General features: G+C 49.8%; 2 protein-coding genes across 3 annotated transcripts in view; one reads left to right on the top strand and one right to left on the bottom strand.

The window, feature by feature from the left end:
• PANK4 (pantothenate kinase 4 (inactive)) overlaps positions 1-4,643 on the top strand; it is a 34,181-nt gene extending 29,538 nt beyond the window's left edge. Inside the window, exon 19 of the mRNA XM_034753347.1 lies at positions 1,489-4,643. Within this exon, the coding sequence (XP_034609238.1) occupies positions 1,489-1,702 (214 nt within the window). The 3' untranslated portion in view covers positions 1,703-4,643. The remainder of the gene's footprint in view (positions 1-1,488) is intronic.
• Positions 4,464-22,664, bottom strand: LOC117867905 (probable glutamate receptor). Of its 2 annotated transcripts, none has more exons than XM_034753348.1 (11): positions 22,563-22,664; positions 19,224-19,332; positions 16,035-16,066; positions 12,692-12,754; positions 11,744-11,923; positions 10,180-10,406; positions 9,453-9,550; positions 8,487-8,704; positions 7,851-8,076; positions 6,780-7,027; positions 4,464-5,849 (listed from the first exon to the last, which is right to left on the bottom strand). In XM_034753348.1, the coding sequence occupies exons 2-11, from the start codon at positions 19,294-19,296 to the stop codon at positions 5,757-5,759; spliced, it is 1,458 nt and encodes a 485-aa protein (XP_034609239.1). In that variant the 5' UTR covers positions 19,297-19,332; positions 22,563-22,664; the 3' UTR covers positions 4,464-5,756. The 2 variants fall into 2 exon arrangements, with proteins under 2 accessions (XP_034609239.1, XP_034609240.1); XM_034753349.1 differs by having other exon boundaries at positions 19,224-19,329; positions 22,563-22,663.
• Positions 22,665-25,593: the final 2,929 nt, after the last annotated feature.

The following is a 25,593-nucleotide window of genomic DNA, read 5'->3' on the forward strand; positions in this document are numbered from 1 at the left end:
AAATTGGTTCTTAAAGGGTAATAGGTCTAATCCTGCAGTCATTGTAGGCAGTTCTGCCTGGATCGGCTCTTTGTCTTCAAGTAGTTGTTTTCTCAGTCACAAGTGCCTTATGTACAGGATGTGGTAGCAAGCACAATCTGCTCTCTGCCATACATGAGGTTAACTTGAGTCCTTGCCCCAGCGCAGAGAAAAGGGGACTTAACCCCAAGATTCAGTCTCTTTGCAGATTCCTATTGTCTAGTGCTTAAATCAAAGCTGCACTAAGATCTTTAACTCGATGCAGAAGGAAAGTGATTCTAAAACTGAATGCCACTAGTGCTGGGTTTCTTTCTAACATCCTGACCCCATCTGTACTTGTCCCAATCAAACATCTTACAGCTTTGGCACTTGCAGAGCTCGATGTAATGCTTTATTTCCTAGCCCTCGTGTTGTTGCCTTGGCACACTTCAGTCTCTCTAAAGTAGTTAACTGGAACCCTTTGCTTGCATTCTACCTGTATTTAGAGAAGGCAGCTAGAGCGCTGTAGGCCTGACTTGAGAAAATTGCAAGGGGAGAGGGGAGCTTGAGGACATCTCCTAAGCCCTGCTCTATGTAACTTTGTGGCTCTTGGTTTCTCTCAATTGGTATTCTCCCCAAATGGGCTACAATGACTCTCCTGCTCCCTTCTCTTTCCCTAGTCGTTGAACTAATTGCTTTAAAAGAGGAAACAATGCATGGGGAAAGCAAGGTAGCCCTCTTGAAAGAATAATCAACCATTCCTAACCTTCCCTGATGGAAGGAGAGAACTCGCTGTAGATGCTCTTAGCATTACCACCTATATGGTCTGGCTAAGCGTATATCTACATTGAAATCATGGAGTGAGTGCAGCTTGTGTAGACATACCTGAGCTAGCTTCAATGGCGCTAGCTCAGGTACTGGAGCAGTAAAGCCATGGTAGCATGGGCTAGCAACCTAAATAATTACCTGAGGGTCTGGGACGGCTTCTATAGCCTTCCCTGACACCAGCACACAGTTAGCTAGGATATGTCTAACACAAGCTGCAACTACAGCCTGTGATTGCAATGTAGACCTTAAATCTGCCTGCCTGCAGGATAAAGTCTCTGGAGCACCTGAAGGTGCTCCCTGCAAGCCAAATGGACTTTAGAGCCATGGATTATCAGGTAATCTCTGGGTGCATCTATACTACACTGGTATAGCAGCTATGTTGGTGTAGCATAGATACTTCATGCACCCATGGAACAAGTTTTTCCATCAACGTAGATAATCCACCTCTGACTGATGGTAGCTGGTCAGTGGAAAAATTTCTCAGTTGACCTAGCTGCATTGTCAGTGGGGGTTATGTCTACTTTACTATGTCACACAGGGTGACACATTGTTCACAGCTCTGAGCAACATAGTTAGGTCAGTGTAAGTTTTAGGTGTAGTCAGACCGTACTACATTACTTCCATAACTGGACAATTACATTTTCTATCTGCATCTCATTACAGCCGGCTGGACAAAGGCCTGGCCCTGCTGGTCAGGGAGCGGAAGACTGACTTGGTTATAATTGAAGGGATGGGCCGCGCTATCCATACGAATTACTATGCAGTTCTGCAGTGCGAGAGCCTCAAACTTGCCGTCATCAAAAACTCATGGTTGGCTGATCGGCTGGGCGGGAAAATCTTCAGTGTCATCTTTAAGTATGAAGTGCCACGCAAGTGACTGGGGCTGGAGGCCTGAAGCGTGGCAGCAATGGACTTGCACTAGTTTTACTTTAATTGTAAAGAATGTATTTTTATTACGACAGGGAAAATGAGTTCACATGAAATTCCATATTTATATTGTGCTTTGTGACTTAAAGCAACAATATTCATTATATAAAAAAAATATACACCCAAAATATATATGTATATCACTCACTGTTTATTTTGGTAAGTGTTTATTTTAATGCTGCAGTATTTGTGATGGAAAGACTTTATTTTTTTGTTCTGTGAGACATTCATATAGAAATATATTTAAATGTCTATGAAATCTTTTTATATATCTCTGCTTACTATGCCAGCAGTGACTTGGCACATACCAAATAGAGTTTTTAAAGTGCTGAAAATGTTTGACTTTGCATTTGAATATTTTAGTTCATGAAATACTTCAGACCTTTCTAAATTCTCTCTAGTTAAGCTAGGAAGAGACTTACTCCCTTGCAAGCTCTGAGCAGTGTTATTTCAGACACATAGGAACCTAGAACAGTAACTGACCTGATCGTCAATGAGAGTAGCAGATGGGAGAGTTATTGCTGCTAAGATTTATCCAACTGCTACAGGGTGAAGTTAAATTCCTGAAGCTTACCCACTTCCATTCTTGGCTCTTATAGCCTTCTGGATCCCATCTAAATGTGTTAAGGAAAACCAATCTCTTCAGCTAAATTGTCTAAATTTTTAGGACTGAACCAAAGCAAGCTAAATTCCTCACCTATACAGCTACTTAAATTACACCAGGAATTAATCTGGAATAAGGCCTTCAAATGGAAGAAGAGAGTACGTGGGAATTCTTGATGTTCCTGTACCCTAAAGACAGAATCAGCTTGTTAAACCCTCCCTTGCAATAAGGTGTTGGCCAAACGTACACACATCCATGCTAAATTACTTGGCTTTTATTGATCAGCTCAAAGCACTGTACCTATACAACTAACAAGTGACTTCAATTACTTGTCTTTATTTAAGGGAAACTGGAGCAGAGCTGAAATGAATGTGAGCATGACTTGGAGTGCTATAGCCAGATCTTCAGCATCAAATAGCCATTCAGCGTGAGTGGTAATAACTCCCACTAGGGCATTCTCCAAGGCTACCTGGGAGAAGATACCTGTTTCTCCCCTACTCCTGATATTTTAAATAGTGGAAAATCTGTAGTAACATACACCTGCTAGCTGGTGAAGTCTCCATTAGCTTGCAAAGAAAGATACTCCATATCCTTCACTGACTTTCACTGTAAAACTTTAAATATAGCAGCAGTATCCTATTGCATCTCGACTCCAACTCCACGTAAGTCTCTCTAGGGTACTTACACACCCACCCCTGTGTTGCATCTGAGCAGCTAAAGAAAAAAAATTTTTTTTTTTTTTTTTTAAACCAACCAACTGCATGAGTGGGGACGTACCTCTTCATTTTACTGGTAGACCGCTGAGACAGAAATGCCATTCCAGTGCCTGGACCCCAAGGCCATCCTTCTGCTGCAGGCTACATGAATATGGCATTCAGAAGGGACTCTAAATACAACCCTGCTACTTCTAATTAACAGGTCCCAACAAGTGTTGTCAAGAGGGATGAAAGAACAGAGTCAACTTGTCAGGAACTAATTGAATTTAGTTTTAAGTAAGTCGCAAGCTCTTTTTCAAACAACTTTTTTTTTAAGTGGGCGGACTGGTTACCTTTGCAGTGGTGACAGGCTTTCATAGTTTTGTTTTAAATAGCATTTGCTAGGTGGCTCTCGGCCTTGTATTAAAGCACTAACTTATTTCTTACAAGAGGAGAGAGAGTCTCGACACACAAGTCTGCTCTCCCCCTGAAGCACCATGTATTTGCACAGTAAGCCAGAAGGGGAATATGAACCATAGTCAACATCCTTATTCTTCCCTCACCACCCAGCCAAACAGGAGGTGAAGGTCTCTTACCTTTCTGGGGGTAGATGGAGATCACCACATACTTTATTCTCCCTTAGATTAGATCCCTTATATCATTCAACCGAAACAAACCAGATGGACAGGAACATTGAATGTTTAATTTGAAAATTCTAACTCTGTAATAGCCAGCATTAAACATGTCCTTAAGTAACTTCAACCAAGTGATCAGACTGTACCGCTAACGTTTTCAGCATCCCTTATGCTCTGAAAGAACTGTTAGTTGCCAGGTGCAAAGATACTCTCTCCAGGTGTTACATGCATTGCCTTGTGCTAGCAGATTCTCAAGCTTTGCAGTTGCCAATATTCAATGTTACTGAAACTGCCTCTGCCTCTTTACCCTTTCCCACTACATCCAAGCAAAACTAGCAGCAGATAGAAGGTAGTATATACAGGAGGGCAATGCAAATGCTGTGTAACATGCTCTGCCACCAAGCCCAGAGCGTTTGATATGCTGAAAGGCAATGAAAACTCTCAAACCAAGCGTAATAACAATGCAATGCAATGGTTGATCACACATTAGTTAAGCTGTGACCCTTTAAATTGGCCCTGCTGATTTAAGAGCCAGGTTATTTTAGTTGATTTACCTCATTTTATCTAGTTCAAGCTCAGCATAACTGAAGCTGTTAATATTCCATTGAAGTCACTCTTTCCACGGGTGGCTGATACTAAGTGAGTCATTCAATTCGAAAACTGCAGGCAGCAAGATTTGCATCCCCCGCCCTCTTTTTTTTTTTTTTTTTTAATAGTCTGATGCCAATACATTTTCACTAGGAAAAACTCACCTTTGTGTGGTAGGTGAGTGAGAGACCTAGGAACCCGAGACTGGAAGTTTTGCCTGGGAGTGAATCTCAACCATTGTGCCCTTCAACATGCTCTTGGCTAGCAGACTTGTTTTGAAATCTCACTTGGAGGAAGTTCTACTGATGAACATTGGTGGGTGCCAAGCAGCTGCATTAACTTAAAAGCTAAATATCACAGTTTGCCTTTTAATACAGTTGTTCCCATGCTCTGGATCCGAGTAAGTGTATTTTGTCCAGCAAAGCTTTTCTTTGATACTTGTTGCATTTTCAGTATTCAAAGCTCTGTACAGACACAATCTTTGTCATCCTGAAAAATGGCAGGCAGTAACCTAGGCAGCACCATGGAAAACACTGCTCATTCTATTTTACACTGCTCCTGAAGTCTCATTCTAGTCTCCTACGCTTGGGTCTAGACTATTCCCACTGATCCCCCTTCACTCACAGCTCCAGTTTTGAGCATTTTAAAAAACAATTACCACTGATGGAAGTTGCTGGCTTGACAGCCACAATCCTCTGCTTCGTCACAGAGCAGGTACAGCCCAGGGGACAGTGCAGAGACACATTGGCGGCTGTTGCTTATGTGCCTCAACTCTGAGCTTGCACGGTCCACTTCTAAAGATACGTCTACACTGCAGCCGAGGGCGGGACTGGCCCAGCCCGGAGACAGACCTACGCTAGCTGGTACTCGAGCGAGCTTACTCTACCCAAGCTGCTAGTCACATCCCCAGCTGCAGTGTCACCATATGCTAAGAGTCCGTCTACACTGCAGTGAGGTGTGATTGTGGTGCACACAGATGTACCCAAGCTTCAAATAACAAAAGAAGTGAAGCTGTGGCAACATAGGCTAATTGCTTCAAAACATACCCAGCAGCGGGGAGAGGGGGGAGACTATCCAGCCCATGCTGCTAAGGCTTCCCTGTTACTGTTAGTTGCTGCAGCCACACTGACAAGTCCAGTGTAGACAGAACCTCGTATGAATGAGGTGCTCATTCGCCACATTTGCTCAGTCCTCAACTTTGCGCTGGGACGGTTTTACGTAGGCCACCCAATAGCCATCAGATGCTGACATCTTCAGTCATTGCTAGGCTGAATGTAGCGCTCTAGAGCGGCTAGGATCTAGAATCAGTCCTCGGAGCTATTTAGTTCTCTGTATGCGGTTCAATCCTTACAGAGATTGACCTTTCCTAGTGCTAGGGAAGCTACAGAGATAGAGAGCCAGTGCAGAGAAACAGCTACTATTGAATACACACAGTAGGAAAGAAATTGATTAATACTGAGACTCCACTCCCCAAAGAGCTTCTTATGGTTTAACCCTTTCTGGATTCTCTCTTGCACCTTCTTTTATTCTGAACCGATGACTCATCTCCTCCATGAGAACAGAGCAGCAAGATTTCTGAAAGACACGAAGGGGGTGGGGGAGGAGAACGTGTTCCATGTGACCCAGAAAAGTCCCCGTTAATGTACACAGTGTCTCGAGTCAGCTGAGCACAACAAGGCTGAGCTCCAAGCACAGGAACGGCAAGAACGGTCGTTTCTTTGCATTCGTTCCCTTGGCAAAGCGTTCGCTGGAGCGACTGGTACTTTAGAACAAATTGATCATTGCCAAGGAAACAGGAGAGAAGTAGCAAATCAAGTGGGTGTACTGCCAAGACTTTCCACTTGCACCAGTTTTACAGCAGCATAATTTAAGCAATGCAGTTGACGTTAATTCTGACACACACTCGTCCTCTGTCTGTCCACACCCAGCAAGTTCGAAGGCACACGAATACTAACCGATAACTAGAGTTAAGAAAAATACTTGATTTTTTTGTTTTATCTCCTCCAGTTTATTCCCTAAATGAATTCATAACCCTCAATGATATCATCACGAATCGCAGGCTGTGGAAATGTTATAGATCATCACTTTAAGTGAGGAATAAACGGAGTTCTTTCCATAAGGGAGATCTTACTTTTGTGCAAAGATCTGTAGTAATACAGAAGGATTGTTTCTAAGGATACATCTACGCTGCAGCTAGAGATGTAATTTCCAGCTGGGGTAGATATAGCCACAGTGGCTTTGATAGAGATAGCAGTGTAGCAATGGTGTCATGGGCTAACAGCTCATGTATAATCCTGTCTGAGATCCTAGGTACATACTCAGACACTAGCTTTGTGACATCTCCAGTTGCAGTGCAGATATACCCTGTGTCAAATGTTTTCCACCAGGCGAGGTCCCAGACACCTCTCTGACTCGCTAGTTACAGTGTGCTGGGGGCGGGGATCTAGGTCCATTGCATGAGAGTAATGCTGTGCAAAGGTAAGGAGGCATCACAGAGCCACTTACCTTCTCCCGTTCAGCAGCATGTCGGCTCTTGTTTGACAACTCCACCAAAGCCACAATCACTCCCAGCGCGAGGCCAATCGCAAGAACCAGGAAAAGTCCACCCATGGCTTGGGGTTTCAGAGGACTCCATGTGTCTGAACCCTTATGGAAACAGGTGGTCTCCCACCACTTGTTACGCAGATAGTCCAGGTCGCCTGATTCGCCCAGTTTCAGGACAGCAAGGGAGAGTTTATTGGCCCATGGTGATCCTGGAGGGTAGCAGAGAGAAATGAATTGGAGCATTATACGACAGTTGCATAATTTAATGATAGCCGCTTAGGCACAACCCATAAATACGCAGCGTGCAGTCAGTTGGCTGCTGCTTACCACCTCTGGGATGGCTGCAGTCCAGGGATGTTGTGAGTGTGTAACTGTTGAAGCTCTTTGAGAGGAAAGATGGGATAACCGTGACAGACAATGTTAAATCTTTGCATTTTAAAAACAAACAGTCATCTCTCAAAACAGCCAAGCAGTGGGAGCGGCTGAGTTGTTGAACAGCTATGCTATCCTCATGCCAGTCTGCCTAAACAAATAATTAAAGAAATTCAGGGAAAGACAATGTAAAAAGTACAGGCAGAACAGCCATTAAAGAGAACAACCATCAAAGCCTTCCCAGGAGGTGGCAGCAAACTTTTAATTTTTTTCTTTTTAAGTCCTCAGACTGCATCGGCTGCTATTCTGGGACGTTGGGGCTACAGAAAAAAATTAACCAATCACTGACTGGTGCGGGATTCTTTAGCTCTAAAGAATGAAGGGTCCGTCAGAGAGCAAAACTTTGGGAGCCCAAAGTCATCAGCAGAATTAATACGCTGGATATTGACGTTGCTTTGTGTCACTGAGCTCCCCTCAGAGTCTCATGGCAGGAGAGGCTGTTTGGACCTGGCCCATTGAAGTTGTCCTATGCCCCATGTGCCGGCAGAAGGGCACTGAAGTGGATCTAGAAATCAGGGGTTCTTAGCTCGGTGGCACAGTTGCTGCAAGTGAGTTGAAAGGAACTGGCGGGGTGGAAACAAAGCAGCAGATGTGTCTCACCCTTTGCTGTAGCAATGCCGAATCCCCTTGCTCCAACAACCTCGGGGGCCCTCATCAAATTGCAGTGCCTGGCTACCAGAAGGTCTTGGGATATGGATTCCCCGATGAAGGCGTAATTCGATTCCAGCACACGCTGAACCGCCTCGTGGTAGTTTTTGACTAACACATAGTCTCTCCTCTTGTCCATGTACTCATAGATCATCTGATGGATGGGATTCCTGGAGTTCTGCAGCCCACAAAGTAAAGCGTCAAACCTCGCAGTGATCAAGGGAGCTGCCGTACTAGACCAGTGTGCACCAACTGCAAAATAGCCGTCTGGAGAAGATAGTTTAAACTCTCTCTCCCTCTGAGCCTCTGTCTGAGAGCTGCCAATGCGGGGAAGTTAACCAGTCTCTCAGGGAAGTACACAGGTTTCAGATAAAAGGTAAAGCGTCACCAGGCAGACCAGGGACACACAGCTTTAGAAGTCAGCAAGAACTGAAGCGGGAACACATTCAACCTATCCAGGAAGCTCACTAGCTAAGCAAAAGAAGCTCATCAAAGCTTGGCTGGCATAAGTGGTCTATGTGCGGAGTCTGACTCTAAGCACAATCGCAGCCCCTGGGCTCGTAGGGAATCTACTAGAGGGTCAGGCACCTTGAAGAACTGAAACGTGGAGGAACTTTCTATTGTCCCAAACTCGATCTCTCTCTGCTTCACGAGATCTTCAAAAGTCTGGATCGGGAGCGGCTCGTTCCCAGAGCGCAGCAAGGCGGTGGAATTGGCAATGTAGGCCGCCAGCAGAGAGATAGTGAACAGCCACCAGATGGCAGCGATGATTCGCCCAGACAGTGCTTTGGGATAAGGCGCGGCACCTGCAGAGGAGAGGAGGCGGCAGCCACAGGGTTAGCCGCTTGACACGCGCACAAAAGGGACAGCAAGGGCAGCTGGTAGCGTAGCCGTGCACACGTGTGTTTAAAAAGTGCATTTCTCTTTATTTAATGACAGAAACTTCCCCTGCAGCGCTAGAGACCAGCCCACAGCAGTCTTGTGCTAGTGCAGGAGCCCTGGAAAGCAATACTGCCTCACCTGATTCACCCACCCGCTGCATGGAAACCCCACCAACGGCCAAAAGCAAAGGAGAGGTTGGCACCCTCTGACCTCAGAAACACCGGTGTGAAGTTAACGTCCCTTCAAACCACCTCCCCCGCCCCTCCGGTACTCAAGCAGAGCGATGAGTAAGGTGCTGTCTGCGGACAATACCCTGCAGAGGCAGGGCCAGAGGGCACAGTTAGTGCTGCTGGACGTCCTGCTGAGACGCCATTCTCAACCAAAATCAGACGGGCAGGGCAGTCCATAGAGCATAGCAGCCCCCCCACACACACAGCCGCAGGCAAGGTCTTTACACCGCGATGGAGGTGGGTCAAAATGGTACATCGGCTCCTGACAGCTGTAGATCATAGAATCATAGAATATCAGGGTTGGAAGGGACCTCAGGAGGTATCTAATCCAACCCCCTGCTCAAAGCAGGACTAATTCCCAACTAAATCATCCCAGCCAGGGCTTTCTCAAGCCTGACCTTAAATTTAGCTGGTCACACCCATAGTCGCACTAGTGTCCTACCTTGCAGGGTAAGAGCTCCCGCTCCAAACCAGAGGCTGTTCAGAAAGGTGAAGTGGTTCTCCTCACTCTTGGGCTCTTTCCATTCACAGGGGCTCAGCCTATGGAAAGAAACCAGGTGTCACAAGAGCCCTGCCAGCATCAACCACAGAGGGGCCGGGGTTGTTCCGTGCCTCACACGGCTCCAGTCTAGGATTCAGAGTGACTGTGTTCCTGTTTGGAGGACCGGAGGTGAAATGCAGCAGGGGAGTTGCGCCTTAGACACAAACATGGTCAGGTTTAAGGGGAGAGAAATTAATCGTGATGAAGGTGAAAGCACAGGGATGAAATTCATGTGTTTTAATGGAGCATCCAAAGCTTCTTACAATGTTAGAGACATGGTGCACTGTGACTAGGGTGACCAGATGTCCCCATTTTATAGGGACAATCCCGATTTTTGGATCTTTCTTTCACCCCCAGTCCTGATTTTTCACTTTTGCTGTCTGGTCACCCTAACTATGACTATCTAGAGAGAAAGAGACCCTGATTTTGCTGTGATCTCTCAAGTACCATGGACCTTACAAGAGACACTTTATCTGCACTTTTAGCCCAGTGAGCTGTTCTGAGGTGTGCAGGAGCAAATGCTGCCCAGTGCTTTGGCTAGGAGTAAGGATCTGTTTGGTGGCTGGGGAAAGCAATGGGTCCCAGAGAAAGCCAAACACACTGTACAGAGCAGCAGATGTATTTTTACCTGGCTGCAAGAAACAGGCAGAGGCAGGTCAGCAGGTAAGCAACCATCACGCCAGTCCAGGTCTCCTTACTGAAGGGAGCGAGGAAGCCGAAGAGAGAGGCACCCTGGGAGGCAGCATCCTTCCTGAGCAGGATCCCAATCCCCGTGGCCAGGAATGGCGTGGTGAAGGAAATCACCTCGTCCCTCACGGACGTGATTGTCAAGGGAGCCACAGCGAGGTCTGCTTCCTGAAGGGCAAGCCGGGACGTCGGTCTCAGCAATCCTTAGGACACGAGCTGGGGGCGTCTCAGTTCCCAGTGGATAGGTGGCCACCGGACAACCCCCACTCCGTCCTCCTTAGCAGCCGCCTAGTTGCCATTCTGGCAAACCAGCCCCATTTCGGGAAGAGCCAGGGCTGAGACACGAGCTCTGCCTCACTTCTCCAGGCTGCAGCATTTACAGCGTGAGCCAGAGCCAGGATTTGGAGGGCTGGGCCGGACTCAGGGCAGCATAGGCGCTAACTTGCAACTTGCCACCAGGTGGCAGCACAGGACAGGACAAGGAGCCCATAAAAACGTGTCCTTAGCTAGTTTATTGTAATTAACTTAGCTGGATTCACCCAAAGAAGCCGCTTTCTCCCTCCCTCCTCCTCCAAAATCTACCAGGAGCTACATACACTTGGGCTGGCCCTTTATTTCTGGACCAGCCCTGCCATGTATCCAGATAGATCCATGGAATGTGAAGAACAGGACGCATACTGCTATGACCAAGAGTTTTAAAAGTTACCCATGTCGGTCCCAGGAAATCAGAGAGACAAGGCAGGTGAAGTCGTATCTTTTACTGGCCCAACTTCAGGTGGTGAAAGAGACAAGCCTTCGAGCTACACGGAGCTTTTCTTCAGGTCAAGAAAACGTGTCTCCTTCCCCAACAGAAGCTGGTCCAATGAACACTATGACCTCACCCACCTTGTCTCTTTGAAAGTTGGCAAGTGAATTTGTCCCAGCCTCCAAGGTGTTTGCATCAGTTTCATTCTGACCCCACGATACCAACTAGCAAGGGCTGCACCTCAGGTGTATTTCAGCCAACTGTTTGGTTTTAAGACAGTTTCCTTTAAAGCCTTTATCTTTGGCACATTAGAGTGAATGGAACATTGTGGCCACCCAGTTGCAATCCAGTATCTCTCAGCAGTCCGAGAGGCAGCACAGCCTAGTGGTCTGAGCACAACACAACAAGTCAGGAACTCCCACTTTCCTCTGTGGTCTTGTGCACAGTCACTTCCCAGCTCCGTGCCTCAGTTTCCCTATCTGAGGAATGGGGAGAATGCTACTGGCCTTCCTCACAGGGAGGCCTCCATACCAAACGCTTGCCAAGTGCTGCGTGAAGAGATGTGCTAGGCACTTGGATGGTTAGTGCCAAGGTGAAGTGGGCAGGTGACAGCTCCCTGGGGTTGTCAGGGAAACAACAATCCCCAGGCGGGGGGGGGAGGGGCAGGGGGAGCTGTCACAGCCAGCAAATAAATGAACTGCTAACCTGGTTGTTTCCACCCCCACACCTGGGGAAGTTCAGCCCTCCCGAGAAAAGTCACCTGTCTGACGATCTCGCCGACCATCCCGGTCCAGTTCCCACCGGAGGAGACTGCCCCGTAGCGGCCATCTTTCACTATCGTCACCTTGTAGTTGAAGTGCAGCATCTTGGCGAGCTTGTCCAGCAGATCCAGGCAGTAGCCCTCCAGCTCTGTGCCTCTTGCCATCGCATAGGGGTCTTGCTGCACCCAACGGGGGAGGGGGAGGATGTTTGAAACCAGACAGTTCCACCATCACGAACCGGAGCCCGGCTCTGAGATCCCTCCCGGTTTCAGCAGCCTCCACCCCCTTGGCCTGCCAAACCCCCAAAGATGGCACCCTGCAGATGCAAGACCTGGCGGTAGAACCCAGGAATTAGCTGTAGTGCTTCCAGGGCCTGGAAATCTGCTCCCCTGGGAGCCTCCCCACACACCTCCTCCCTGGTAAAAGATGCTAACAGTTGCTCATTCACGTGAAACATTGAATTCGTCACCAGCCCCTGTATGGGACTCCCCCACTCTTAAAGCAGGGTGGCCTCATTTTTGACCACTTAGGCTTTTATTTGCTTTTCACATGATCTGTTTCTTGCTTTTGAGTCTCCCGGCAGTGCTGAGCAACAAGTCTGGTCACTACCGACTTCTGCTGCGGGACATGAGCAACTCCTGCTGTGCTCAACAGGCGTTGGCCATGTCTAGCTGGGAACAGGCCTGGCTCTCAAGATAATACGTGTTTGAAAGAAGCATCCACCCAACCCTCCTGCTGGATTGGGCCTGTTATGTCCTGGAAGCCGCCGGTCACCCTTACCTCTAGCCTGGCTAGCTGTACCTGAGCGCCCTAGGAAGGCTCACTGAAGGCAGACAGAGAAAGGGAGTTTGGACTCAAAAACAGACAAAGCCACGTGAAAGCCTCGGGATGGGATGAAGAGACTCCGTTACCCCAGCCACTAGCAGCAACGCCCTCCTCGGCCTTACCAGGATTGTTGTGACAGTCAGCGTCTGAGGATCCGTTGCCCCTTGTCCTTCCTCATCGCCGCCCTGCAGTGCAAAGCATTCGAGGTGAGCAGGTGGATCTCAGCCATGAAGGGCGTCCGCTCAGCCCGACCCATTGTTATTTGTATTGTACCTTGGGGCCTGGTCATGGATAAGACCCCATAGTGCAAGGCGCTGTACAAACACAGTACACAGACGGTCCCTGTCCCAAGGGCCTTACCATCTAAATGGTGCCACGGAATTAGCGAGTCTGCTTTCAAGCTGTGGGAAAGCAAATGGCATGTGCCATCAGGAGTGAAGGGACAGCTGCAAATTCCACCTTCCACCCATGCATTGAGGGTTGGACGCTGGCACGTTCCTGACAGCAATGAGTTAATCCTACAGACCTTGACACCCTCTCTCTGCCCCTTCACACGTTGTAACGGGGGCAGCACAGTGTAGTGGATAGAGCCCTAGACTGGACTTAGGAGACCTGCATTCTATTCTCAGCTCTGCCACGGTGACCTCTCTGTGCCTCAGCTTCCCCACCTGTAAAATGAGGATAGTGATACTGACCTCCTTCATAAAGCGCTTTGAGATCCACCGATAAAAAGTGCTGCATCAAAGCCAGACACTTACCAACACGGCCCTGCAAAGTGCTAGATAAATACTCTCTACCTCCACAAAAGGTGACCGTTTAATATCATTATCCCCAAGTGACAGATGGGGAAACCGAGGCACATGGCGATGCCAAGGCCAGCAGAAAAGCGAAGTGTCTCCCTTCGAGGCGCTCGGCGTGGAGATGGGAGAAAGGGCTCAATCTAGCAAAGCAGGCTCACTGCTGCTTTCTAAACCGGGACTCTGGGGCAAACGCATCTCACAGGCATGTGTTAAATGGCTCTAATAATGGCAGACCCACCGCTGGGGTTTACCCGATTCACACACTAAACACCTGGCAATGTCCCCAAGGTCTTCTGACCCTCCCTGCCAGGGCAGGCGGGCACTCGCAGCATCAGAGTGCCACACCTCCAAAGTATTAGGTTTTGCAGCAATCCACTTGCCACATGGTTCTGCAAGAGCACAGGCCCCGTTCCTCCAGTGCAGTCCCCCAGAAGTCCGAGCACCAGGGGGCCATGTTCAGGGCAGCCAGCACTGAATATTTAGACTTAAAGGGCCAGATTCTCAGCTGGTGTAAATTGGCACAACCCCACTGCAGTCAACGAAGCCCCACCGCTTTTCACCCGCTGCGATGCGGGCCCAGTGATACGTCTCCCCCTCCCCCTTGACTCCGTCACCTGTCACTTGCTCCCCAACGGTAATTAATAAATCACAACCATTTACTTTATCTCGTGTTGCCAACATATTTTACCCAAACCAAAATCACTTTCAATGTTGTCTCGCTTCTTGGGATACACAGCACATACACATTCTTTCAAAAACGATCAATTTACGCTGCAGACAAAACAGCTGGAAGCCAATTAAGGCCTCATTAGAGCTCACTTCCAGGAGGCACAGAATGGCAGGGAGCATTCAATAAGGGGGAGGCAAGGAAAGCACAGATTCAGTTCTGCATGGAGCACTGAACAGTGTTTTCCTACCTTCACAGCCCTCGCACAGCCACCGTGTCAAGGTGTTAGGGCCAGAACCTGACCTATTACATCTGTTTTGCTGCCCAAAGAAAAACCAAGCGCTATTATTTTTGCAGGAGGTACAACAGAAAAAGGGGGTCTGATCTCCCAGGGTATTGAGTGCCCCTGGAATGGAAGGAGCTGGGCACCTCCCAGAATCAGGTCCTGAGTTGGGGGCCATCTGTCAGCAGTTAACTAAGACGCTGTTCTAGAAGCAATGCTGCCACTGCCACTCGAGCACAAAGCGCTGTAAACGTCCGACGAGCTGCGTTCATTTCAGTTCCATTTAAAGAACTGAATGAGAGGAAGAGACAAAAACTTTCCCGACGGGAAGAGTCACGCTGATAGGGGAGGAAATAAGTGACCCTGCAAGAAGCTGAAGTATTTTTTTTTATCAGCAATCCAGTGAATGAATCAATCTGCTTATCTACCTGCCTCCCTGTCAGAAGCAGCACAATCCGGTAGATAGAGCACCAGCATGGGAATTTGGGGTACGTCCTTACTGCAAAGACGTGCCCCCAAACCCCACTGCAACTGCCACAGGCTTGCAAGGCTTATGCTACAAGGCTAACTATAGCAGTGTAGATATTCCTGCTGGAGCTGGTGCCTGAGCTCCAAAACCCACCCCCTTCGCCGGATTCCAGAGCCGCCTCCAGTCAGAATGGGAGCAACCACGCTGCTACGGTTAGCTGCAGAGCGCCAGCCGGAGCCAGCTGCCCCAGGTTCAGACTGACTGACACAAGGGGTTGGTTTTTTGGAGTGTAGCCGTAATGCAGGAGAGCTGGGTTCTGTTCCCCACTCTGCCCCGCTGTGTAACCTCGGATAAATCACTTCCCCTCTCTGTGCCACTGTTTCCCCTCCCTCCCTTTGTGCGTACAGCACCATGCACAACGGAATCCCTAGCTTGGCTTGGGCCTCTAGCCACTACTTAATATCAATATAATATAGGGTTTGTGTACCCAGCAGCTGGAGTCAGGTAGATACACCGGTGCTAGCTTGAATCTAGCTGGCGCGACTCACACAGCACTGAAGGCATGACAGTGTGGACCTGGCTCAGACCAGGAATGCAAGCGTGTACCCGGGTTCCAGGCAGGTTCATGCAGCACATGCCGTCACGGCTTCATTACCAACCTGAGCTGCGTGAGCCAGATCACAGCTAGCGTGGGGATGCCTATCGGAGCTGCTATCAGACCTGCAGTTTATTTCCAAGCAGGCTTGGTAGGATTAGATTTAATTAGTAAACGTCCTTTAATTGCCTATTTCTTCCTTCATGCAAAAACCTGAGGCACTGTCTCCCCTTTCCCCTGAGTTATTGTTAATTGAAATTATTGGCAGTTAAAACACAACTTGAGGGCTAAGAACAAGGATTTTGTGCGTGTCTGGCTAAAAAAGCAGCATTCCATCATGCTGAAAAAACAGACTATCCAGCATTTGTTATGACCCTCAGTGAGGAGTTTATTTCTATCATCCTGAAATAATAATAGCTGATGGTGGGTTTTTCCTGGAGGCTTATTTGGCTTATTTTGATAGAGCAAAAAATGTAAATCCATTTAAAAAACACACACAGATGTCATTAACCATGAACATTCATTACAAAAATTAATCCTTCCTGAGCGAACTTTATGCACTGAAAACACGAATACCAACAACCCACTCTGGAATGAACAGGCCTTTTCACATGAACATTCGCAGCGGTGTACTAACAAACGTTGCCGTACCTTACTGACAGCGTTTCCAGTCTCGATAGCTCCTGTAAACACAAACAAGATGTTTTTGGCAAGGGTTACTCTACCTTTAAAGGGAAATGATCACGTTTCCTAGGGGGGCATTCGATCCAGAGAATGACTCTCCTTGACTTCAGAGGGCTCTGTATCAGGCTGAGTTTGGCTTCACGACACTTGATGGGTTTATTCTGGGTGCTCCCTTGTTCCCATCACACGGTTAGTGGGCAGCAAATACCTAGAGATACATGTGGCCAATGCCACAATCCCAGCAGCCCCCGGTACATAAAGCCCAAAATGTTCGCTCCAGGAAAGGGTGCCCAGGGACCTCACCTGCATCCCTACGGGAAAGCCCTGTCGCAGCTGATAGTGATGGAGACACGTTCCCTAGTGTTTTTGAACCATCTTCCCTATGAAATTCTGTAGGGGGAGGGAGGGAGTTATTAAAACCCCCCACCCAGACATCAGAGCAAGGCTCCCATGCTCTCCAGTTGTATAGGGCCATGGCAGCAGAAGGCACCCGGCCGTGCAGCCACCGGGGTGGCAGACAGGAATCATTCCCTGCCACACCCCATTGGGGAGAGCCCACTGGCCCTGGTGTAGCATGCGGGGCACTGGGAAGATGAAGTGTCTTTGGAAAGAGAGTGAAATGAAGACAGGCACCCCACTGAGGAGAGAGAACAGACTCCAGCCTGAGCTGCCACCTCGCTGTGCCACCCTCGGGAGCACACAGAACAAAATGCCAGTTACTTCTGCAGGAGTTGTGTCTGGTGCGTGACAACACAGCCTAGTGGGCAGGGACTCAGGACACCTGGGCTCTATTCTTGGCTCTGCAAGTGGCCTGCTGGGTGATATTGAGCAAGTCATTTCCCTGCCCTGGGGTGCCTCAGTTTCCCCATCTGTGAAATGGAGACAAGGACCCTGCCCTCCTTGGTAAAGTGCTTTGAGAGCTGCGGCTGAAAAGTGCTGTATTAAAGCTGGACGCTATTATTAGTGGTGAGATCAGGACTCCTGGGTTCTATTCCCAGCTCTACCACAGGACCTTGAACAAGTCCCCTTGAGCCTCAGCTTCTACATCTGCAAAGGTCCAGCTAACACTCATCTCCTGCCCCGGATTGCAGGGCTAACTGGAAGTGCTTGGAGGTGCTGGACTAAAAGAGTGAACAGTCCAGAGCATCGTTTACTAGCTGCACAGACTCAGTTTTCCACGGGAAAACGCAGGCCTGTGTTTTGGGATGAGAGAGATACTGACCTACCAGCCTGCAAAGCCAAACCCCGAACAGAATTCAGAGCACTGTCAAATGGAAGCTGCTGGGCTCTTTCATTTAACAAAGGTTCATCAGTTTTGCCTCTTCTGTTCTCAGGCTGAACTCTGGCTTATTGTAGAACAAACCCGGCTTTCTCCGGGGAGCTGAACCTCCTCAAAGGAGCTCGCTTGTTGTTTCAGAAGTTAGAGCCAGCACGAGTTCCCTTGGGCTCCTTTTTGAAGAGTTTCTTGGAACTCTTGGAAGAAAACAAGCGTCTGTATTGAAGTATTCAGCCCCCCTGCAGCGGCGCTGCATGGGGCCGGCAAAAGCCTCACTGTCGGAGCCGCATCCAGCTCTCACCGTGTGCAAGGACCGTAAATAACTGAGCGGGATAGCACTCGCTCCAAGCCCCAACAGCGCCATTTGCACCCAAATCCACAGCCGGCCCTTGGTGAGACTCCAAGGACACAGCACAAAATGAAGGGGGGAGACAGACGGGAGCTGTGAGCCACCCAGACACAGAGCAACCTATGCTGGGGAGGGCTGAAGTGTTACGTCTAGACCACGTAGGCGCTTGCTCCCTGCCCCTTCGACAGCAACAGGCTCTGCTCCAGGGCCAAACCACCACAGCCATTTCCCGCACCTGTGACGAGGGCGCAAGCCACAGAACGAGACGTGGGCTCAGATTTTGCAGGCTGCAAAGGGTGGGAGGCTCTTGGGGCCAAGCCCGTCTCCAGGGTACCTAGGAGAGGCAGGGAGTGGGGGAAGGGGCAGGATGAAGGGACTGCGCTGCAGAGGGGACACGTTCAGCCCCCCGGAGCGGTCTGGGCCTTGTGCACCACGGGAGGGGGGCTGTGATGGGCACGGACTGTGCATTTAGGGAACAGCACAGCCAGCAGCGCCTTCGTCCGCCCCCACTCCGTGCCCCTGAACTCGAGCCTTTCCCAGCGGCAAGAGGCCACCTCAGCTTCCTCAGCAACAGACCTGAGAACTGCAGGTCTCGTATTCTCAGCCCTTCCCCCGTCCGGTCGACATGCCACATGGCACAAGGGGCCTGCCAGAGGAGACCTTAGCCCAGGGCTTCTCCGTTCTGCACGGGCAGCGAGAGACCCTGCACCACTGTTCAGAGAAGGGGGCGTGACCCCATTTCCTGCCCCCTCCCTGCTTGCCCTAGAGCTGGTTCCTGAAGCAGACTTGGGAGAACCTAGGAAGCGGAAGGAACCTGAGCAGCTGAACAGCCTGGCTGAGCCATCAGCTCCCTCGGCTACACGAGCCCCCTGAGCAGAGGAGAGCGAACTGGCTCCTTGTGCGGAGGGCTGAGGGAGGGGTGAACCTCCCCGTTCCTCACTGGGCCAAGCCCCTGCCAAGCTCCCGTTGCTGTCTGTGGGTAGCACTGGGGGATGCAGCATCAATTATCCACAAACCAAGCAGGTTCTCTCTCCCTCAAACACCTCCTTGTTCCCTCAGGGACACACCATGCCAGGGAGGCCTGTCAGAGCGACTGGTTTCACACTTCCCTTCCAAGATGCTAAGTTACATGAAAATACCACTGGCAAGGGGCAGGTTAGAGTGGGGGATGCTGGGGAGATTTTAGCTACAGACACCTCACTGATGGGGTTTGGCAAAAGCCAGCCTCCCTTCCCAGTTCTCTCCAGCCATAGTTTGCCTCCTGGCCCCACTCATCCCCTCTACAACCAAAACGGAGACAGGAGACTCAGCCACGTCTGACGTGGAGACAGCGTGGTTACAAGCTGCAGCGTAGAAGAGACCTGGCTGTGTTCCTGTAGCCAAGCTAAAGCCTTGGACAGAGCAGACTACACAAGGGACAGTCCCTTATGCTCCCCTCAATGAGGGAGCTGCACAGGTGACCGCATCCCAATGTAGAGCGAGAATATGTCTGCATGGTCCCTACCACTTCTGGGGCAGACTTTGCTCTCACCTGCCAGGCGCGATCCCCGCAGGAGCAGCAGACCCATCATCACACACAAAGCCAAGCGAAAAGCTTCCTCCATTAGGGCGGAAACAGCTGGTACTCAGAGGGAGCCCTGCTAGAGACAAAAGGCAGGTAGGGTAAAGTCAGTTTCACAGTTCACTAGGGTTGGGTAAATGTCACGGCATCTCGGATTTTCTGCATCATATTTTTAAAAATCTCCAGGTCTCCAGATGAAAGTATGACAGTTTACAGGACCTAGACATAACCAATACACTTGTCTAGGCACCTCACTGATGGGTCACCAGTGCATTTCACTGCAGCAAAAGGGCCATGCCATGCCACAGCAGGGCTTTCTCCAGTCAGTTCTTGCTAGGGTGACCAGATGTCCCGATTTTATAGGGACAGTCCCGATTTTGGGGTCTTTTTCTTATATAGGCTCCTATTACTCCCCACCCCCGTCCTGATTTTTCCACACTTGCTGTCTGGTGACCCTAGTTCTTGCATCAGTGGGAGAGGGGAAACGGAGGGCCTACATTTCCTCCTCTGTCACAATCAGTGTGCCAGGGGCAGAAGGGAAGTGGCTGCAGATGTGTGTGGTAATGAGGTGCTAATGGGGAAGCAGTGCTTCTCATTAGCTGGCAGGGAGAAGAAAGAGTGGGCGCAGAGCAACTGGACACAGGCCAAGCACTGAAATCTTGCTGGTTTGTGCTGCAGCCCGAGTTGCAATTAGGGCAGGATAAACAACAAAAACGGGGGATTTGTTTTCTGGGAAAAGAGTCAGAATTACAAGTGTCAGCTTCATGCAAAACTTTTCAGGGATTTTTTCACCAGGATGCTTTGAAGTGAAACATTTTCATTCTGCACCAAACAGATTTCATTTTGAATGGTTGCCTCACAAAACTGGAAACGTTAGAACGTTATGAAATGATTTTTTTTTTTTTACAGAAGTTTTCCTGAAAAGCCGTTTGTCATTGAAAAACTTTGATGAAAAATTTGCAACCAGCTGTAATTGCAATGACAGATGCAATGGTGCTGTATTATGCCAAGTCACACAGACCATTGCAACAGGCTCTATTCCCTCAGCACGAAACCACAAAGCCAGTGCCTGCCCCAGAGAGCTCACACTCTGGGCTATACAGGAGAGAGGGCGAGGTGCTGTAATCTTGGAAATGACTCGCTCCCTTAGTAGTTTGAGCAGAAATAGCTGGTTAAGAGACACGACAAGGGAGGGATCTCTGATCCCCGGCCATAGAAAATAGGGCAGAGCAGCCGGCTAAGGCCAAGATTTTCAGAAGCAACTTGTTATTTTGGGTGCTCAATTTGGTGCATTTAAAAGGGCGTGATCTGCAGATAATGAAGCACCTGCCCTCTGGAGCTCAGGACCCCTGGCGGTGCCTCATGCAGGGCGCTCAGTAGCCAAGCACCCAAAATGACTAGCCACTTAAAAATCCGAACACACTTTTCCAAGGCCCTGCCCACACTGCTGAGTTACCAGGGCACAGTTTGGTAGCATCAGCAGCCTCTGGGGTTCCCACCGCCATCGCCTCAGATCTTGCTGGAGAGGGTAGATGGAATTCTCTGGCCTCCTCTCTGCGGAGAAAAATAGGTTTTTCCCCAAAGCTGATTCGCTCTCAAAACCCCACCTCACTGGCTGAATTAACTGGGTCTGCACAGCCTCCCAGAGCAGCTCCTGCCCCCTATCCCTAGTTCAACCCTTAGCCCAGGGAAGGGACCCGTGTCTCAAATTTGCCTTGCTCCAAACAAAAAGAACAGGAGTACTTGTGGCACCTTAGAGACTAACAAATTTAAGGTGCCACAAGTACTCCTGTTCTTTTTGCGGATACAGACTAACACGGCTGCTACTCTGAAACCTTGCTCCAAACAGCTCACCTCCTTTTTCAACTGGACAAACAGACAGCAGCTTCTCATCTTTGAATGCTGGGCTCAGGATTCATGGTCCAGTTCACACAGGCCAGATCTTGAGAGAGGGCTGGATCCAGGGAGGTGCTGAGTGGCTTCAGTTCCCATTAACAGAGGCACTTAGCACCACTCAGGATCCGGTCCAGAGAGACTGTCAGCTTGACAGCCAAGAGGGTCACAGCAAGTCTTGGTGCTTGGCAGACTCACAAAGCTCCCGCAGCTAGTCCCCTAGTGTGGGAACTGAGCAGGGGAAGAGACCCAGGGCTAAAACAACAAATCCAGTCCTCAAGAGCTGGAGAGCTCCCACAGTGGCTCATTCAGCACCTGTGCTTCCCAAACTGCCTCTTAAATGCTTCCATTTATTTTTTACTTCTTCCTCCCAGCTCTAGTGGCGCTCACCCCCAGCCTGGGAACTGCACACACTCTCGACAACACAAAGACACGGTTGTTTCCCTAGCAGATTCTCTCTAGATTTTCCTCCTCCCCTCCAAAGAGGAGCTGAAAGAAACCAACGCTGATGCAAAAGCAGCCTTTCGGGATAAACATTACAGCTGCCCTCCCTTCATAAAGAGACTGCAAACGTGGGGTTTTATTGTTCAAATCCCAAAGGAAGGGGCCAGAATTCAGTCGGGGGTTCACACCTGAGTTTCTGGAAAACCACTGCAGGGTGGAGACTGATTAGCAGCTGCAGTTAGCTGTTGCCCGAACACCAGGTCAACCCGCCACCAGTGCACAGCCCCCCCGGGGTACACTGCAAACTGAGCTCTCGGCCCTTTACAACAGAGCACGCACAGCAAAGTCCTGGATTTAGTTCTATACTCCCACCCACACCTCACCTCAAGGAATAAACTGGATTTGCGCTGACCGTGAATTGCCTGTACCAGCCATAAGGCAATCAGCCCGGGAAACGCTGGTTAGCAGGACCAGATTCAGATGCTTACACTCAGGAATAAAACCCGGGAAGGCCAGGCAAACATGTCATGCGCCACTAGGAAACAGTGCGTGACTTGGTCCCAGTAAGCACAGGCACAAGGGGAAGGAAAGCCCCGAAGGGTTTCAGGGCATCCCAGTCTACAGAAAGCTAGAGAGGGGGCTAGAGCGACGCAGCTCTAGGGGAACTGTGGCTTGCAGTCAGCATTACTGTTCTTCACAGGGAGCGGGCTAGGCACTTCACCAGAAGCAGGAGGGGAGACAAGCAGAGCTGGAACGCTCTCGCCCGCTACAAAAAGTTAACAAACACCAACGCTGCCAGTATTACCAGCTCCACCGTTTGCAGAGTTCTTGCGAATTGCCACGTTCACTGCCAAGTCCAGCTAGCAGGACAGAGGAGCCCGGCGGACGGAGCTGAGCAGACAGTGGTTAGCTGCACACATGCCCTTTCAGCTAAACAAGAAGAGGAGCAATTCAAGGTCGCGTCTCACTTACAGCAATTGCCTTTGCCTCTCCTAGGCTGGTTTGTCTGCCGGGGGACCTCAGCAGAAAGGACTCTGAGCTGGGATAAATCGAATGCACAGGCTGGCTCGCCCCTTCCCCTAGATAAAGGGTCGGACTCAGGTAGGAGGAGCCAGGCGAAGGGGACTCCAGCAGGGAGAGTGCTGGCTATTGGCAGCAAGAGCCCCTCGCTGCTGGGAGGGGGAGGGGGGCTCGCCCCCGTCCCCACGCAGTGTCAGACCAACAAAGTGGAGGCTGAGAAGCAGCGTGCTCCAGCAGGCAGGATGCTGGGCTCTGCCACTGGCCCGCTGAGCAAGTCTGGGCAAGGCGCTTCCCCCACTCTGTGCCTCAATTTTCCCTCCCGCTCTTTGGCTGGCTTGTCTCCTTACACAAGTTCATCGGGGCACATCGAAGCCACTAAGGGTATGGGCTGGGCCGTCTGACAGGTCTGTTATTTACCATAGTGCCCAGGCCTCCCCACAGCATCAGGACCCTGTTATGCTAGGTGCAAACACAGACACAGTCCCTGTGCTGAAGGGCTTCCAGTGTAAGGCTACAACATGTGGCCTACAAAGACTGGGGGAGACAATCAGATGCGTAGAACATACCTCCCGGGATCAACCCCCCTCGCTGCAGTAACGCGCCAGGAGACAGGCAAGCAGTCCCAGGCCAAAGGGCTCACAGCGTTTACAGACAAGCCAGTGCCTGCTCCGAGCAGCGACCACTAGAGAGTTCAGTGTCTTTGCAAGGGAAAAACTGACTTGCAGCTGGCGGGTCTTGCCTCTAGCTTCACATGTTAACAGCCCAAATTTCAGCCACGTAAAGCGCCCAGACACCAAGGTGACAGCAACCTTAGGAAAACTATAAAATAACGAGCTGATAAAGCAAGGTATGGTTTGCTGGGCGCTCCTTGCTACACCTCAGGCTACCGGAAGGCCCTCATTACTATCTGAAGCCTTGGTACCCCTCATTAACCAACTGTTTTAGTGAGGAATTAAATTGTTTTTCTTAAAGATTTTATTATAATGATATATAAAAACTGGCAAACTGATTGAGAGTCTGTAGGCGTACTCACCAAAGCGTTTTGAAACACGCTATAAAATATCTGATCACACACAGATTTGTGTGAAATCCTGCCCCTGCCATGTCTCCTTTACCAATTTCCACTTCAGAAAGAGCCCGCCTGGAGCACAGTGCTAGCCATGCAGAAACACTGCTGGCCCGGTAATGTAGATACATGACCCCTGGAAGTTTAAATTGCTACCCACTTGCAGGAACAGAGCCTCCCTTTCATAGGGAACGCAATGCAATCTGGTGCAACTCACCTTGCAAGGCAGTTGACGTTTGAAGGCTCCAGACCTGGATTAGAAGGCACAATTCCTGCTCCAGGGAGCTGCTGCCCCTTCTTCTGACACCAGGGTCCTGTTCTGACGCCACTGTCGCCCCTCTCTTGGGTAGTACCGGATGTCCATGGCCTTGCAGGGTGGCTTTCCAGAGGACGATAAATCAGTGCGGTGGAGGCTGAGTGTACGTTACGTTTACCTGGCTTTAGTTACACACATACAGCAGCCCTGAAATGAGATGGTCAGAGAGCGGACAGGGCTACCCCTTGTGGTAAGATGAGGCCCGGAAACACAAACCCTTGTATCAGAGGCCCGGTATGAGGCCTAAGGCCTGAACCAAAGTAATGGTCAAGACTTTGTTGACATAAAGCAAAGTTAAGCTGTGAGCCAGAGGCAGCCCCTGCTCGGAGAAGCTGGCAAGGAAAGGGCTGATGTTGCAAAAATACACATACCTAAAAGGTACTGGACACCAGAGATATAAATATGTGCCGGGATGGTACCAGAACACTCTGATACTTGCATATTCCACACAGATAACAAGGAACAGGCCGACCCATCCTAAAGACAGGGGCCAAAGGGTAATAGGGTGGATAGAGTTGTTTTGTTCGAACCAACATGTACAAGGTGAGAGGCGGCACCTTACTATGTAGAGGGATTGTACCTCAATATGTCAGGAGTGAGGTGTAACTTGTTTGTACCTGTGTATAAGAATTTACCCCTGAGGAGTTGCCTGGTCTGGCCTAGGGGGCAGTGGTGAGTCCCGCCACTGACTGAGTCGGTCCATTGTCAGGGAGTACATATGTACTAGCAGAACTGTAGACATCTGCTCCGGGGAGCTAGAGACTGTTTCGTTTGGCAATAAACCTGACCGGGTGCCTTCGTACCTTACCGGAGTCCGTGGTCATTGGGGGGTTCTCTCGGGGTCGGCTGTGTCAGCGATCTGTGCAGAGCCGGGGAACCACACAGAGGGAACACACCCATGTAGACGACTGCAGAGCACCACACCGGTGACATCTGACAACACCCCTTCTTCCAGGAATCTTGGCCCACCACCGTTCCTAGGGTGCAACTCTGCCTCCAGCCTTAGCTCTACTCAGAGACCAAGGCAGAGAGCAAACTCTCCTTCAGAGCTGCCTCTACATACACCTTTGCATAGCAGAACTGTCAATTCAAGGGCATGAGCCAAAGCCCACTGAAATCAAGGAGAGTCTTTCTAGTATCTTCAATGGGTTTTGGATCTGGCCCGCCATTGAGCAGACAGCACAAGGAATGGCAAGAGACCACGGTGGATGAAAGTAGGGGCAGGGAGAGAAAATGCTCAAATGTTTTCTCATTCTTATGGCTGCAGCGCAAGGGTCAAAGAACCCTGAGAAGCTCCGTCAGCCATGTCTCTCTCTCCTCCTGGCTCCCTGGCAGGGTCAGTCCCCAGCTCCTGTGGTTGGCATGAACACCGTTCCCCTGCCGCTTAGCGCCAAGGCTAATAAGACCATCGCCCCATTTGTTTTTCATTCTCTGCTCCCAGGAGTCAAGCAAGAATCCAAGCAATTGCAGGGGAATAAGCAGCTTCATGCTGGTTCTTGTGAACATTTTCTGGGCTATAAGATATAAATTATGTGGAAGATTCTTCCCAGCTGATGGCAAGTGAGGGATAATCAGCTAATAAGTCCAACCAGGGGCTGCTG

This window comes from Trachemys scripta, chromosome 19 (assembly GCF_013100865.1).
Source record: "Trachemys scripta elegans isolate TJP31775 chromosome 19, CAS_Tse_1.0, whole genome shotgun sequence".
In the NCBI taxonomy this organism is placed as follows: Eukaryota; Metazoa; Chordata; order Testudines; family Emydidae; genus Trachemys; species Trachemys scripta.